General features: G+C 33.2%; 1 protein-coding gene across 1 annotated transcript in view; it reads left to right on the forward strand.

Moving 5' to 3' along the window:
- Window positions 1–16,147, forward strand: part of Smp_138610 (hypothetical protein) — a gene marked incomplete at both ends in the record, with an annotated part of 40,715 nt that overhangs the window by 20,495 nt on the left and 4,073 nt on the right. The window contains 7 exons of the mRNA XM_018792786.1: window positions 3,924–4,005; window positions 4,629–4,716; window positions 7,037–7,155; window positions 7,997–8,156; window positions 9,286–9,429; window positions 10,141–10,375; window positions 14,083–14,244. Coding sequence (XP_018644194.1) covers window positions 3,924–4,005; window positions 4,629–4,716; window positions 7,037–7,155; window positions 7,997–8,156; window positions 9,286–9,429; window positions 10,141–10,375; window positions 14,083–14,244 — 990 coding nt within the window. The remainder of the gene's footprint in view (window positions 1–3,923; window positions 4,006–4,628; window positions 4,717–7,036; window positions 7,156–7,996; window positions 8,157–9,285; window positions 9,430–10,140; window positions 10,376–14,082; window positions 14,245–16,147) is intronic.

Genomic DNA, 16,147 nt, shown 5'->3' on the forward strand with positions numbered 1-16,147 from the left:
ACACATATATTATGTTCGACGAGTGAGTGATGAGAGAGAAGATTTCCATCACTTAATTGATCATAGTCAAAATTGTGCAATACATCTGTGATTCAGATTCATTAAAATCGGTAACTAAATCACCTATGAATTCACACCTATATTATGTTCGACGAGTGAGTGATGAGAGAGGAGATTTCCATCACGCACATCCTCATAGTTCGATTAGTGCAGGTGGTCTGAGAATTTCGACACAATAAACTCAATCACAACATCACAATATATTTTCACTCATACAATACGTTTGACGAGTGGCTGAAGATAGAAGAGAATTACTACACACAATTCATCGTAGTTCAATCACTGCAATTGATGTGTCAAAATGGAATGAATAAACTCAAACATGACATCACCTTCGCATTCACACACACGTTAAATTTGAAGAGTGAGAGATGAGAGAGGAGATTTCCATCACACAAATACTCATAGTTCGATTTGTGCAATACATCAGTGAATTCAGTTTTTATAAAATCGGTAACAAAATCACATATGAATTCACACATATATTATGTTCGACGAGTGAGTGATGAGAGAGAAGATTTCCATCACTTAATTGATCATAGTTCAAATTGTGCAATACATCTGTGAATTCAGATTCAATAAAATCGGTAACTAAATCACCTATGAATTCACACCTATATTATGTTCGACGAGTGAGTGATGAGAGAGGAGATTTCCATCACGCACATCCTCATAGTTCGATTAGTGCAGGTGGTCTGAGAATTTCGACACAATAAACTCAATCACAACATCACATATATATTTTCACTCATACAATACGTTTGACGAGTGGCTGAAGATAGAAGAGAATTACTACACACAATTCATCGTCCTACTATGCACTTTATTCACACAATTTTTTGCATTTTCATTTTTTCGAAATTACTATTAAATCGATTGTGACTAGACACTTGATTACAAATCACTTTGACCTCTATTAAATGACCTTTCTAATTTACAAATAACACAATTTTGAGGGATATATGTCGTAACAAATGCAAACGTTCACCATTTTTTAACATATAACATTGTCAAATTCATTAATACATGCCTCATTTTGGACTTTGTAAAATATCATAATAATTATGGACTTATAACTGTAGAGCCTGATGATGAAGTTATTGAAAACAATTGTTCGCTCAAGTATTGTTCATTTTTGAATTATCTATGGGGATTTTTAAACTACATAAAGAAGAACAACAAAATTGTGTTTATGAAATCAAATGTAGTGACTGTAATGCAACGTATGTAGGTGAAACATCAAGACAACTGAATGTGAGGGTGAAGGGACACAAACAATGCTTGAAACACATTCCTAAATCCTCAGATGATGTAAGGAAACTGGAGAACAAATCAGCGATAGCATTACACTCGATAGAATCGGGTCATACAATTGATTTCGTTCACACAAAAATCCTTCAAAAGGATTTCAATTCTTACAAGAAAAGGCAGACAGCTGAAGCCCTATACATTTGGGATACAATTAGCAGTGCCATGGCAGCTAATCATTAATAAGTAAAAACCTGAACTCCTTACCGTTTTTTATCTATCTCGTATTATCTAAATGACAACAATTGCATTCAATGATTCTAATCAGTTGTCTTATCGGAATTTGTTAAACAATTAACTGGAACATTAAAAATGACACACACATTCAGTTTCAAATTACATTCTTCCTCTTCGAATTTCACTCTTTTATTTTTATTTTGTTTAATTATCTTCATTTTACATATACATGCTGTGACATATATGATTCATATCATATATTACAAATTGTACGTTTTTCTTATAAATTCACCGATAAGAGACAATATATAGTGTGAATGAAATTTCTCCTCTCACCACTTACGTTTCTATACAATATGTTATATTAACACTTATCATTTCACATCACAAATTTCTTACACACTAATACATATACCCAGTCTAGACATTATTAACGTTGATTGGATGACCTATTCAGTGTACAATGAAACGAAGAACCATGTACCTATTTATATTCGATAATTTAGATGTTTGATTATAATTCCTTGAAAAAGCTTGGACCAGATTGCCAGGCGAAACGTTGGATTTACTACAAATTCATTCGCTGAGATTTTACATATATATTATTCTTAATTTATGTCTTACATCAACTCGGCGCTCAAATACTGTTAAACTTTTCGTTCTAATTTAGACGAGAGTTCTTATATAATCGCTGAATATGAATACATATAGAATAATAGTCAATTAATAGATCCCAGAAGTTACCTTCACTTATGTTTTCACTAGGATACAACAGGTATGTCTTAAGAATAACTAAACATTTAGAATTTCCCCACAACTGATTATCAGCTCGCTCTATCTACATGATATTTGATAGGTTGTTGTCCATAATTGTATTATTGTTGTTTAGATATTGATTTTGTTCCTTTGGTCTAATATCTGATCTTTCAATTGTTTATCATTTTTCATATCGATTGTTAGGTCGGGTCTGTTTTATTTCATCTAGTAGTATGTTGATTGATGAGTTGAGTGTCAGCCTCCTATAAGTTTTATTTTTCATTTTTCTTTCCGTCATTTTGACATTTTTTTGTCGAATTCATGTCAATAATTTTCCTCAAGCATTGATGTAAGCAAACACGTGTGACGTTTAACACCTAGCGAACTTGAACGTAGGTGCAGACAGAGAAGGTGGGAACTTTGTTCGATGTAGTGTTTCTCGAAGTCGTTATTTTCTTGTCTTTTGTCGTGGTATCCTTCGATTTTCATCTTACTAATTACAGTGATCTTTCAAGGATTTGATCTGTACCCATTATGAATGTTTTTAATCTCCGTTGAGTTACTTCTTTCTGATGATTTTGATATGGATTTATTGTATATTCTCTCTTTTGAAAAAAGTTTGTACACAGCCTAATTTATCAACCATTACGTTTTCGCTGCTTTAACTAAGGTTTCAGGGAGTATAGGTGGGCTTCTAAAATACTTGAGTTTCATGTCTTCCGATATTACCCTGCTTCTTGTGATCATTACATCATCGAAATGTTGTTTGCTGCATGATTCTGTTTCTCGCATAGAATCTATGTCGTAGAAGACGCTATTGGTTAAATCGTAAATACTTTCCGGTTAATCCTTTATGTTGATAACAAGTTCGTTGTCCACATAGTGGAACCAGATTTTCAGCTTGTTCATTGGCAAGACAAAGTTTCCAGCCTTTTTATTACTGGTTCTGCAATTAATGCTGATATTGGTGATTCTAATTGGATTCTTTTTGTATTCTGGTATATTTTGCTGTTGAATTTGAAATATATTATTATTATAAGTCTCTTAGCTCAATCCTTTTAAGTTATAAAAAATCATCTCACAAATTACTATGCTTTTTTAGTTGTCAAAGTTTCACCAGCCATAATCAGTGCAATATCTTGTACAGGTATTAGAATTAAGGCTCTCACGTGTTTTTCTAATGGGATTCAAGTTATTCGTTAATTTTTCAATGGACATCTTTATGATACCGTAGTCAGCATTTGGTTAGTACGGGTTAACATAGCTTAGTGTCTTTTGTACCAGTGTAATTTTACCATGATTTTTTCCACTTCCCTGAACTTTGGATGTTTACCTATTTTGTATATTTACTAACCTGTACTTAATCAGATCAATGTTCATTAATTCGATTTGTCAGTTTCCCATTATGATCGACAATATAGTGGTACCGAATAGTTAAGATGCTTAAATTCAACATGAATAACACGATTAATGATGATTATTATGTGGATTTTGTTTCCATTTTAAATACAGCATTCTAGCAATAGGTTTATAATTCAAAGAGGTTTTCTTTTTCATAAAAATTCAAAATCATTCCACGGTGTTTGTTTTTCTCTTTTTTCTTCAAATTCTTTTTAACATAGGGGAACAGTGGGTTTACGGCAAATGGAAAACGGAAAAGAATTATTATGCCGGTAAAATATATCCTAGTGAATCTGGCACCAGGTAAAATGTTTCATTTCATTGTAGGTAACGATTTTTCCTTTCTCTTACTACAAAATATACAGTGCTTTTTGGGAATATTCACTTTCTTTTAAATAGGTTCGTTGGTCATCAGTACCAACGAGCAATAATCACAAAACAACTTCAAATTAGAATAGAAGCCTCAATAATAGTCTTCAATATATATATATATATATATATAGCGTTTGGTATTGTATCAAATCGCTTTGGTACTTAATTTTCCATTTGTTCTCTTATTCGATTCCCGATTCATTTCATTTTCTTTAGCTGAATTTTATCACCAATGTGTTGCTCGAAACAAAACATAAGAATTCATGCGTATTCCATTAGGATTTATCTCGTCACTCCTTTGATTCATATACTGTTTTGCATTAAGCAGTTAGTAGATTCATTAAACTTGATAGTTGTGACTCTGTAATCTTTTGGTTTTGACATTCAATTTTCAGGCATCGCATGATTGATTTGAATTATACTTCACTTATCAAGCTTTCTCTTCTTAGATTGCCTAAAACAGATAGTGCAAAATTAATTGCATCGATGTTGTTTCCGTAAATGTTTTTCACCGTAAATATTGGTTTGTTTTCTCTCTGAATTGTTTCATACAGATGTTTTGTTATTTTCGAAGATGGGACAAGAGCACGAATCAAACAGTCTGATTTGGTTGTAGTATATTTACTACCTGTCGGAGCTGAGGTTAGTTAGCTTAAAGTTGTCATCCTGTTTTAATTAGCATTCGGAAATCTGAAGACATGTATGCACAACTACTGATTTAATGTACCTTTCACAACCTTTTATTCTCTTTTCTCTAGTCTGATTTTTTTCAAAATATCCATTCAATAATAGTAGCCCTAATATATTTTGTTTAGTCAAGATTTACGATAGTGATTCTTCATTAAAAAATTAGTTTTATTGAAACTTGGGAGTTGTTTCTTTTAAGATTTACATTTCATCAATATTAACTTAGTCAGCCATTTGACCGGAATTCGGCTTTGCTTTCTTGCTACAACTCTGTCCAAACAGTTGTTTATTCGTAGCAGGGAGGAACGTTGACCATAAAAATAAGTACTGGGTCACCTGACGATCCTCATTAACGTTAGCTGATGGACACCTATGGACAATAACACTGTCAGCAGTCATCGAAGCGGACCGAAAATTCTTGCTCCTTCTGGATCATATATTTGTTGCTCATTCATACTCTAGTGTGAGCACTTGTTTATCTACATTTTACTGGAGATGTAAAAATTGCAACAGTATGATCAGTCAAATTAGGAAATATATGTTGTTTATCTTAACAAAGAACTAGCATAAAGGTATTTATCACAAAGTACTGAGGCTTTATTTCAATACTGTTAGAAATTTTAGCAGAAGGGTCAAATCATGTTTCTGAGAAATGAACTCTTTTACTTTCACTGAACATGCACTACATTATGAAAGTAATAGTAATGCAGTTCACTAGTTACAAATTACTTTATGTACTAAGACCCTACGTATTTTAATAATAGGAAGTACTGTAGATTTGCATGCTAACCACTTATCTTGTGGGTTTCATCAATCATATTATGTTGATGTCTGCACTCATACATAAACATTATTTTGAATAAAGCCATTTGGATGGTGGATATAGCCGTCTGAGAAGACCCAGACTTTATGTTATAGAGGTCCGAGAGATAATGTTAATTATCAAGCACGAATCTCAAACATTATCCCTGCAAAACTATTCCAGGTGTTGAGCTAAATTTCATTTCTTATTTTTTATTTCAAATAATTGAATTTTTGGAATAATATTTTTTGTCTAGTTTTTTAGTGCATTTGTTCTTACCATTTCCTCTTGTTTGTTTCTCATTGGGATGATTATGAGATACGTCATCTTGAACCAATACCTATTTTCCCCATACTTCATGTTTTCTTATAATTGATTGGGGTCTTGAAAGTTTTAAAAACTATCTTGGGATGCTCTGATTCCTACAAACTGACATATTCCTAAATTATTGTACTAAGCGCGTTTCGTAGGTTTACAAAGCATGATTACTTCACTGTTAATCTTTATAGTTGAACAATCTTTTTAAATCAGTTTCTTCTGTATTACCATGTAGTGTGAGATGTCAATCACTATAATAAAATGCTTTATTAAATGTTTTGAAATTTATTTCATAAAAAACACTATGTAAATTGATTATTATTCTTAACGTAAGGATATATATTGAGATCGAAATCATCTCTGTTAGTACTTAACCTCGAAACTTACTGTTTCAAGTGAGAAAGTCAATCATAATCAATGTTACTTCAGAAATGTCACCAGACTTTATATCAGTTGACCATCAGAAAATGAATATGAGTGAAAAATTTTCAAGTCTAACTTAAAGGAACTTCTTATTTATTAGGAGTTGGACTTGGTGTTTATTCTTGTTGAAACAAACAGTTTAGGATCTTGGAAATTACTTTAACTTCAAGAATATTATTACCTATGACCAACCATGTCGAGTGTGAAGCAGTCTCTCTCCGATAACAATATAAGATGGTTGCGCAATCTCGTGAATAGATTGATAACGAACATAAACGCCGCTGAATTTTGGCTTATTGATCTATTTTGTAGCATTTCCCAAGGACATTCTTATGCTGGATATATACTCTTGAGTTGTGCTTGTTGTTGTTGTTAGTGCTTCTGACTGCTTTTGGAATACATTTTCCCTCTTCTGAACCTGGACTTCTCTCTCTACTTAATGTGGCTGGGACGCATCGGAATAGTTAGCTTATTTGTTCACTGTGTTCCTGAGTCCTCACTCCGTTCGCAGATTTAAGTGGACTCGTAATCTCCTGAAACATAGCTTGCACTGTATACCATACTTATTGACCGAGTCGGATCGGTTATTTTCACCTTTGGGAAAAGTGTGTATCGTTCCTTGCTAAATCATAACCTACTAAAATTTCATCCTTGTCAGTAAGGGGTTGTGCAGATGGTTGTTTTGCATTAAAACTATGAACCTATGTTAGACCACCATTTTCTTCACCATAGGTCAGCGCTGAATTAAAAGATGATAATGAATACTGGGGTGATTGTGTAATTCAAGCTCATTCAGGCGATTCTGAACGACCTTATAAAGTTCTTTGTCGTACCACAAACGAAGTTTATTTGTAAGTTAGCTTTTTGCTTATTTTATCCGTTTTAAGTGGTCTCCGTATTGTTTTTTACTCTTAGTGTCTGAGTCACACTAATAAACACTTTTCTTATTATGTTCGCACTATGAGAATTTTGTGTACATAAAGGTTACGTTCTCTTATATTTATTTAGTCCCTTTTTTCGTTATAATATTCTGCCACTTAGTATTCTTGGACAGTTCGCTTTATTCAACTGATTCCTAGATAATAAAAAAAAGTGACTTGAAACGCAAATATATTTCATAACAAACAAGTCAAGTTAATATTGTGAATATGTCATTATATGTATAAATTGTTAAAAATGGACCAGTCAGCCTGCTCCAACATTAATCTGGCTTAATCATACTTTGATCAAGTCTCTGTCCTTCTAAAAGTGATTTCTTTTTCTTAATACTCGAGACGTATTAAAATAGTAAACATTGCAATAGGATTTTTAGGAATCAGTAAAGATTTACTTCTACACTTTTTTCGACAATAGACGGTTAATTGAGGGTTAATTACTTAATAACCTCTCTCATGTATTCACCTAAATGATTGAAAATATTTTTCTTGTGTATTTTGTAGTATGCGAATTAATTTAGTGATCTGTTTCCTAAAATAATAGGACTATGGCAGTTAGTTAATAGCACACAGCATAGAACCTGGTAGAAATGTACATAAGTCCAAGTTCCCACTTTTCTAGTACTGTTCTCTCAGTAATATTTTTACGGTACTATTAACAGATATGTATTCAATATAGAATATATATATATATATAATTCCTAAATCCTATACTGTTGTACAAAATGGAAGTACAATGTTCATATTTTTCATTTAGTTTACGAAGAGGTCAAGTGTCAATACATGAATCGGAAGTTGATAATTTGAAAAAGCGACAACTACTACCTTCTAATTCTTGTGAAATTCCAATTTCAATTGAGAATGAAAACAAAATTAACATGAATAATTCTATAACGAAAATATGTGCAAGTCCAGAGGTAAAAATATGAAATTTAATATGCATAAGATTGCTCCATTTGTTTTTGCTTTTAATTGCCACTTAGAAGCTATATATATCACAACTATGTGTTTGTGAACAAACGCATTAATAAATAAAAATCCTTCATTTTGAATTATCAAGTCAGTTGTAGAAGCAATGAAAAAGCCAGTAACAGTCAATAACTGTCTTGTTCTGTCTCAAAAGTCTCCAAATAAAAACGTAAGGTTTAAAACGTTACATCTGACCCAACATTTGCCAGCTAATAACATTTCAAAAGCCTTGTTAATATCTAAAGCTGGTTTCACGTCTAACGAATCTCATAAGCTGTAGATGACAAATCCATTGATGAGTTGGAGACGCTTCATTAGTTGAAGTGGTTAGAACATTTTTTAAAGTAAGATTTCACCAATATTTTTCTGTGAAAATAGTCATTATTTTTCTTAATTAAAATCCTTATTACCGACTTTCATCTTTTTCATTTGTTCACTGGGACCAATGTTAAGTGTTTGATGTATGCATTGACATGTAATCCGATTATTTCCATAAACTCAGCTGACTTTGTTTAAAATATATAAACGAAATTCAGATGAAAAATTTAATCACTATAATGTTCTGGTCTTAGTCACAAGACCGAGTTATCACAGTGATGAAGTTTTTCGCTTGACTTCCTTTTTAATTGAGCGGTGTCTCAATGGTCAAGGCGTTTGATTTACAGCTTTTAAGTCACAGGTTCGAATTTCGCCTCATCTCCTTTGGTTGGAGAAAGCGGGTAGTATCACTAGAATTGATACTACAAGTGCAGCTTGAGGCCAAGTACATTGATCTGCATCTGGTAAGTTTAATAGAAATACTTAAATTCAACAGTAGAGTATCAATTTCTGAAGTTCTGTTTTTGTAAATTTTGTAGGATTCGTACTTACTACTCATATCATCATTTTGTGACATGACTAGCATATTCAAACTAGCAGACTATTAATTCTACATTAATAGTTTCCCAATTACTTATCAATAAGAATCTGCTTGACTTATCATTTGAATATATTGATGAGTCGTTGTACTGTTTTCTTTTTTAAAAAAATGTTCAAGTGAAATAAGTATAATTTTTTGTTTCTTAATTGTTTTTAAAGGTTAGTCTATCCAACTTGGTTTTTGATAAGAGAAAATCGAGACCAAAAGTTTATCGATCCAGTTGGGTCACACCAATGAAACAATTAACAACGGTTAAAAACGATACTGATGATCAACATTGTATAACATTGCCAAGTAAACTTGTAAGTTATGCTAATGTGTTTGATTATGACAACTGTATTATGGTGTATTCAACGAAAACTAATAATGAGCTGAAAGATAAGACGTTCAGTTACATTTCGTAGTGTTTGTGTTATAGTGGTCATATATACATTGACATGTGTGTATGCTGGATACGAAATCCAGATTCTTTTTCCCTACGTTCCCTATACATTTATCAATATGAAAACATTTTGTAGAGGAATTTAAAATCATTAGACTAAAATTAATACACTTTCTACAAGACTAACCATTGTTTGGAGTAAAACTCCTCTGATTTCTGACATAAAACATGTTCGTAAAATATGTCAAAGTAATAGATATTTAACTTGTCTCAAGTATATATACTTACAGCATTCCTAGGTGGTGCTTTGAGAGCTTTTTGATGTTTGGTTTCTTTATGTTTTCATTTTAACTGTTAACTTGATCAACATTTTAAATAGGCATAATGCAATTACATTTTTGACATTTTAGCTAAGTGAAATAAACCAATCGGCATAAAACTTCGGTTTGTAATGTAGTTTATCTTATTTATTCTTGAAGATGATGGTTATTTCCTATGTCTTTATCAATAATAAGTGTTTATATATATATATATATATATATATATTGATAAATAAGTATGCGATTTTTGACTGTTTATACGTTATTGTTGTCGTTAAATTGTTATTATCCCATCGTAACAACTATTTTAGACATTGTCTTCACATTTACGCAAACGATATAAAAATCAATTTAGACGAAAATTACCAACAACATCTGTTCGAATAAATCGTTCACGAAATAGATCTGGTAGTTCAAGTGAATGTTCAAGTTTAGCCAAAAAACAACGTCTTTCTGATTTGTTTTCAGATGATGAAAACCTACTAACACAACCTATGTCTTTGCAAACACCTGTTTCGAAAACAGAAACTTCTTATAAAAAAAACAGTATGTTTTTCTTTCCCTCCATTTTATGTTGTAATGTTTTCATTATAATTGATCTGACTGTAGAATTTCTGAGTAGGCTGACTACTCTACCCATTCTTGTAGGGAATCACCTCTATTCCGAAAACAAATAGGTAGTAAAATCTCAAAATAATGTAGAAATCTATCCTGCATGATGACAATGTTAGTACAGGTTAATCATCTCAGCGTTGAAATATACTTACATTGAGTCGCAATGACATTGGCGAGATCCTATCCAGACATTTCACCAGATGAAGCAAGTTCGAATCTCATACACGATATCATTTTCATCAAAGTATCATATACACCTTGACAGTTGGCACAAAAATTAGGTTTAAAACCCCCTGCTGATCGCTTCTAATCAACTAACATCAATTTCAGTACTGTTTGTTTATTTCTTCGATAGTAATTATTCTCTTATTTCTCTATGGAGCTGACATAGCTTTAGATTACCAACTGGTAGTTGCAAGATAAAACTACAGCTGAAGAACCCTGGGAAACTGGAGAAACAGCATTACAGATGTTTGATACAGCCTTCCTTCGAGATACTGACAAACTCAACGAATTCAATTCTTTGACTGGGAAGGCAGCAGAACCAGAAAACATACCAGCTGAGGCACTGAAGTAAGGTATAATGGTGACTCCAAAGATACTCCACGTTCTATTCACGAAGATTTGGGAGTTAATTACAAAGAAGCTTCATGTTCATTTCAGAAAGAGTAAGAATGAAGAATAAGTACAAACAGACTGGAAAGGGGAATAAATCATACAGATTGCAAAGAGAGATCTGAGCAAGTGTGGAAACTACAGTGGTATCACACTGTTATCAGTGCCAAGAAAAGTTTTCAAAAGAGTGATGTTGAGCTGAATGGAAAATTCAGTAGACTTCCAACTTCAAGATCAACAGACAGGATTTCGTAAGGATCGGTTGTGCACAGACCGAATCGCTGTACTACGGATAACTATTAAATAGTCATTGGAATGAAACCTATTACTACACATCAACTTCCTTAACTATGAAAAAGCGTTTAACTGTGTGAATAGAAGGACCTTATGGAACCTTCTTCGACACTATGGAGTGAGTAGCAGAGCAAATCGTCAACATCATACGACGAACTACACTATAAAGTTGTGCACGCAGGACAGCTGACAGATACATTCCAAGTGAGGACCGGTATCAGACAAGGCTGTTAACTCTCACCTTCTCTCTTTCTTCTGGTGGTTGACTGGATTATGAAGACCTCCATATCTCAGAGAAGCAAGGAACACACTAGACAGTTTGGATGCAACAAGATGATTTGGACTTTGTACATGAACTAGCTCTTCTTCTATCCTATACACATCAAAAAAATAGGTGAAGACGACCAGTGTATTAACAGCCTCTACAGCGATAGACCTTAACATACACAGGGGGAAAGCGGATCCTAAAATTCAACACGGAGAACCCCAAGCAAATCATACTTGGTGGAGAAGCACTGGAAGAGGTGGAAAGTTTCACGTACCTGAACAGCACCATCGATAAATAAAGAGGATCTAGTGGAGATGTCAGGGAGAGGAATTATTTACCACTTATTTTTTGAACACACAAATACTGGTACAAAGGGGCACCAAATACATATGCGCTACACAAGTCACTTGATTTTTGTGTGTGTTGTAATACTTCCCAGGTACCCAAATCGAATCAGTAGAGGATTGGCAAAACAAAGACAACACTCTTACAACTGAAGAACATATGGAACTCAAAACAACCGTCAATCAATATTAAAGTCACAATCTTCAATACGAACGTCAAGATAGTTCTACTGTACGGAGCTAAAACTTGGAGAACTACCACAACCATCATCAAGAATGTACAAGTATTTATAAACAGTTGTCTATGTATTATACTCAATGTCTGTTGGCCGGATACCATCATGAACATCCTACAATGGGAGAACAAGCTAGTTTCCAACTGAAGAGGAAACTAGAAGACGTCGGAGTTGAATAGGACATACATTGAGGAAATCATCAGACTGCATCACGAGGTAAGCGCTAACTTGGAATCGTGAAGGTAAAAGGAAAAGAGGAAGACCAAGGAACAAATTATGTCTGGAATTGGAGGTAGACATCAAAAGAGTGAACAACATCTGGGAAGGATTGTTTAGAATAGAGTTCGATGGATAATCTTGGTGGGCTGCTTATGATCCTTCACGAGGAGTAACTGGAGTAAGTAAAGATATATATGGAATGGAATACTCCCCTAGCATACAATGCGAAACAGAATTTTTTGGAGATCGGCTCTGAACCCTTTGATTTAAGGATTTAGTCGATATAACATTGATGAGATGTCAGAAGATTCTATTCGATGATAGCCTGCGGCAAAAATAGGTTTGTACACCATTCTATCTCTTTGGATCTGGCCTCATATGTGCACAGTTTTTTTTAGTCACGGCTTTCCAACCCTTGTAAATGAACTTCTTCTTCCACCAACCTGGTCCATGGATTATATACCCTCTTATTCGAATGTTATGCAACCACTCACGACGTAAAGCAATTGAGTAGAACTTCCCTGTTAGTGGCTTTAAACTCATGGGTTAATGCCAGCATTTCTAGGAAGACAGTAGTCTATTGTAACCTTCGGTCTTACCTAGGGATTCGGGATTTTCTATTTATTACTCATGTACTACTTGTGTAAAATGAAATAGTTGAGATAATTATCATCGGCTTATTGAAAGTCTAATCGTCTTACTGTTCATTTTTAAATCATTTCTGGTTATTTTTAAATTATTACTGTTAATTTTATATGTATGATTATTGGTTTGATTGTGCTCATCACTTTGTATCCTCCATATACTAATAATTCTGTTTTTGCTTTACCCTTCTCATCTATTTATAATACTATTTTGATGATAGTTTCGTGACTTAATTATTATTCATATTACTGGTAAGTTGCAAAATTCGTTGATTCGTCGAAGAACACTTCGTTATGCTGAATGTCTGGCGATAAACACATCAATCCATGTTTAGTATTACCACCTCAACTATCATTCCATCTCACCTAGTAATTAATTTTATACAACATTTTTAAATAGTTGGGGAAGATGCTGTCACTGCATTAGGTATCAGGTTTTGGATATTCCTCATAGTATTCAGGACTGATGTTAACATTATTCGTTCCCATATGAATTTCTGGATGAATACTTCTGTATTGCCTGCACCTGTATATTAATTACATTTTTTGATAGTGAGTAGCATTGAAATCCCGGACACATATTCTATTTCTTTTCTTACTTATCACTTGGAACTACCTGTACCCTAGTTTCTATTTTTACACTGATTCAGTAACTTAAAAGATCCCGCCATGTCGTTTGCGGTACTGACTATGGAGTTTGAGCCTCAGTGAAAACATGGAGTGCAGACATATTTAAATTATTCTGTTCGAAATTGAGTGAAATATTTCCTTCATCATGCAATCTGTTGCTGTTCATTGTTCAAAATCTAACATCTTTCCAGAGGTTTTGGTAACTATCTATTTTCACCAAGTAATTCATGATTGTATTGTAGATAAGTTTTGTTTTTTTAAAGATTTATCATTTCTTTCTGATACTTGCATTCTTTTTAGCGAGATTAATTTCTCCTAACTTTACGATCACAGCTTTGGTGTTTATGTTGTTATGAATTATTACTGAACTGTTTACTCCTTTTTTTAGATTCAAATCAAATAGTTTCTAAAAGGATACAGTCTTCTCCTTCGCCGAAGTCTAGAGGATCAATTGGTTTACTTAGATCATTAAGTCATAATTTGAATATACCGATTCCAAGTCCAACTGTATTCCATGGATGGACTATAATTCTTACAGGTGGAGCTAAAAGTCAGTAAACTTATTTTATTTCTAGCTGTAGTCCTATAATGATTGAGAAATGTTTATTCCAATGACATTGTTATCTGAATGTTAAGTTCTCAATAAAGTAAGCCTATTGATGTGAAGTACGATCCTTCGATTTTTTCTCATCATGCGTCATAAAAAACCATACATAATGTATTCATTTGTTATCTATAATTCCTACCAATAGAGACTATACGTGTTGATTAATTTACAGCGTTAAACTGAGTTCAATTGCTCTTTTTGAACTAACTCTAAACGTCACTACTGATGCTAAAAGACAAAAACTATTATGTATCGGGAACATGAACCCGTCGAATTTTGAATTCGGTTACACCTGAAATCGTTAGTTTACACTTCTGAGTAGTCGCAAGCTAGAATGGAACGGGTGTTCCAGTACATCTTTTTTGTCCTACGATTCTTCATGTGTTATCATTTAATTACGAAAGTTATTTTCACAATATGCGCTTAATTTGCTTATTCACTAAGTTTCGCTCAAGTCTCCATCTACTGGCTGTCTACTGATTGTAGCAACCTTTCATAATAGAATCCCATTAGTGTCTTTATTCAGAGCCAATACTTTGATAGAATACTGCTTTAAATTCTATTCAGTAAAATCAGGCAATTAGATTTCTCACCGAGAGGAACTTTCCTCGTAAATAATAAGTATTATCTTTATTGTTAATGTGATCAATTTTAAAAAACCAAAAACTCCAGATCATCAGATACGTTAACTGTGGCAATACCTGATATCATCTTAACGAGAAATAAGATGTCAGCATTAGATGCTACCTTTCTCTTTACAAATGTTTATCATATGGTAACAATCTGCCTCCAATGTTAAATTAAAAAAACTTCAAATGTTGACGTCCAAAAACACCATCTATCAAAAGCATTTTCCATTTTAAATTTAATAATGAGTCTTATGAATAAAATGTTGGTGTATTGATAGAATTACCCACTCACCTCACTTTTGACTAACTGTTTCATTACCAGTCTAAAAAATACTGTACTTAGACGTATAGTCGATCGTTCCTATCTACACAATCAGTATTTGAGCCATATTTTTTTTACCAAAAGTATCAAACCTAAAGACATCCTAGTACCGATCAAGTTCACAATAAAATCAAAGTCAAACTCAGAGTTCCACTTTTTGGATGTTCTATAGAAGAAAGACCTCATAGTTCGTTACTAAGATCAATATATAAAAAGCTATTCTTGTCTGGCCAGTACACACACATCTTAAAAGTTGTGCCTTGTTAATCTGAACGAGAAACTAGATTCGCTTTCTGCGGGGACAAGACAAGTATGTACAGGCGATACGATTGACGGTGCGCTTGAAGAACTGTAGCAGATGCTTATCATCAGCGGCTATCCATTTAGGTTGATTGAGAAAGATCTAGAGCCTGAACAAAAATGTGAAAAATTCACTGCATTTATAGAGAACATCATCTTCATAAGTGTTCACTTTAAAAGAGATTTTGAAAAACACTTTCTAGAGCATCTACTTAATATCTCCCCTCAAGTACTGAGCTTCTGAATTTCTCGTAATTTCTTATTTCACGAAATTATTCTTTTCCTCAGTTTGTATCTTCGATACATAATCTTTTCTATTACCATTGATACTGTTACTATGAGATTCGCCATAACAATTTCCTTTCACTGTGCTAATGGGGCGTTACAACGTAGACCGATGTACACATCAATTTCTACGTTGAGTTAGACTGACTGACAAATTGAAAGTTTTTGCACACTTCTAACAATCTAATTCAAGTGTAATCTGTGCATACAAAGCAATATATATATATATATATATATATATATATATATATATAGAGAGAGAGAGAGAGAGAGAGAGAGAGGGAGAGAGAGAGAAATGAATTTTTTTTTT

This window comes from Schistosoma mansoni, assembly GCF_000237925.1.
Source record: "Schistosoma mansoni, WGS project CABG00000000 data, supercontig 0111, strain Puerto Rico, whole genome shotgun sequence".
NCBI classification, from domain to species: Eukaryota; Metazoa; Platyhelminthes; class Trematoda; order Strigeidida; family Schistosomatidae; genus Schistosoma; species Schistosoma mansoni.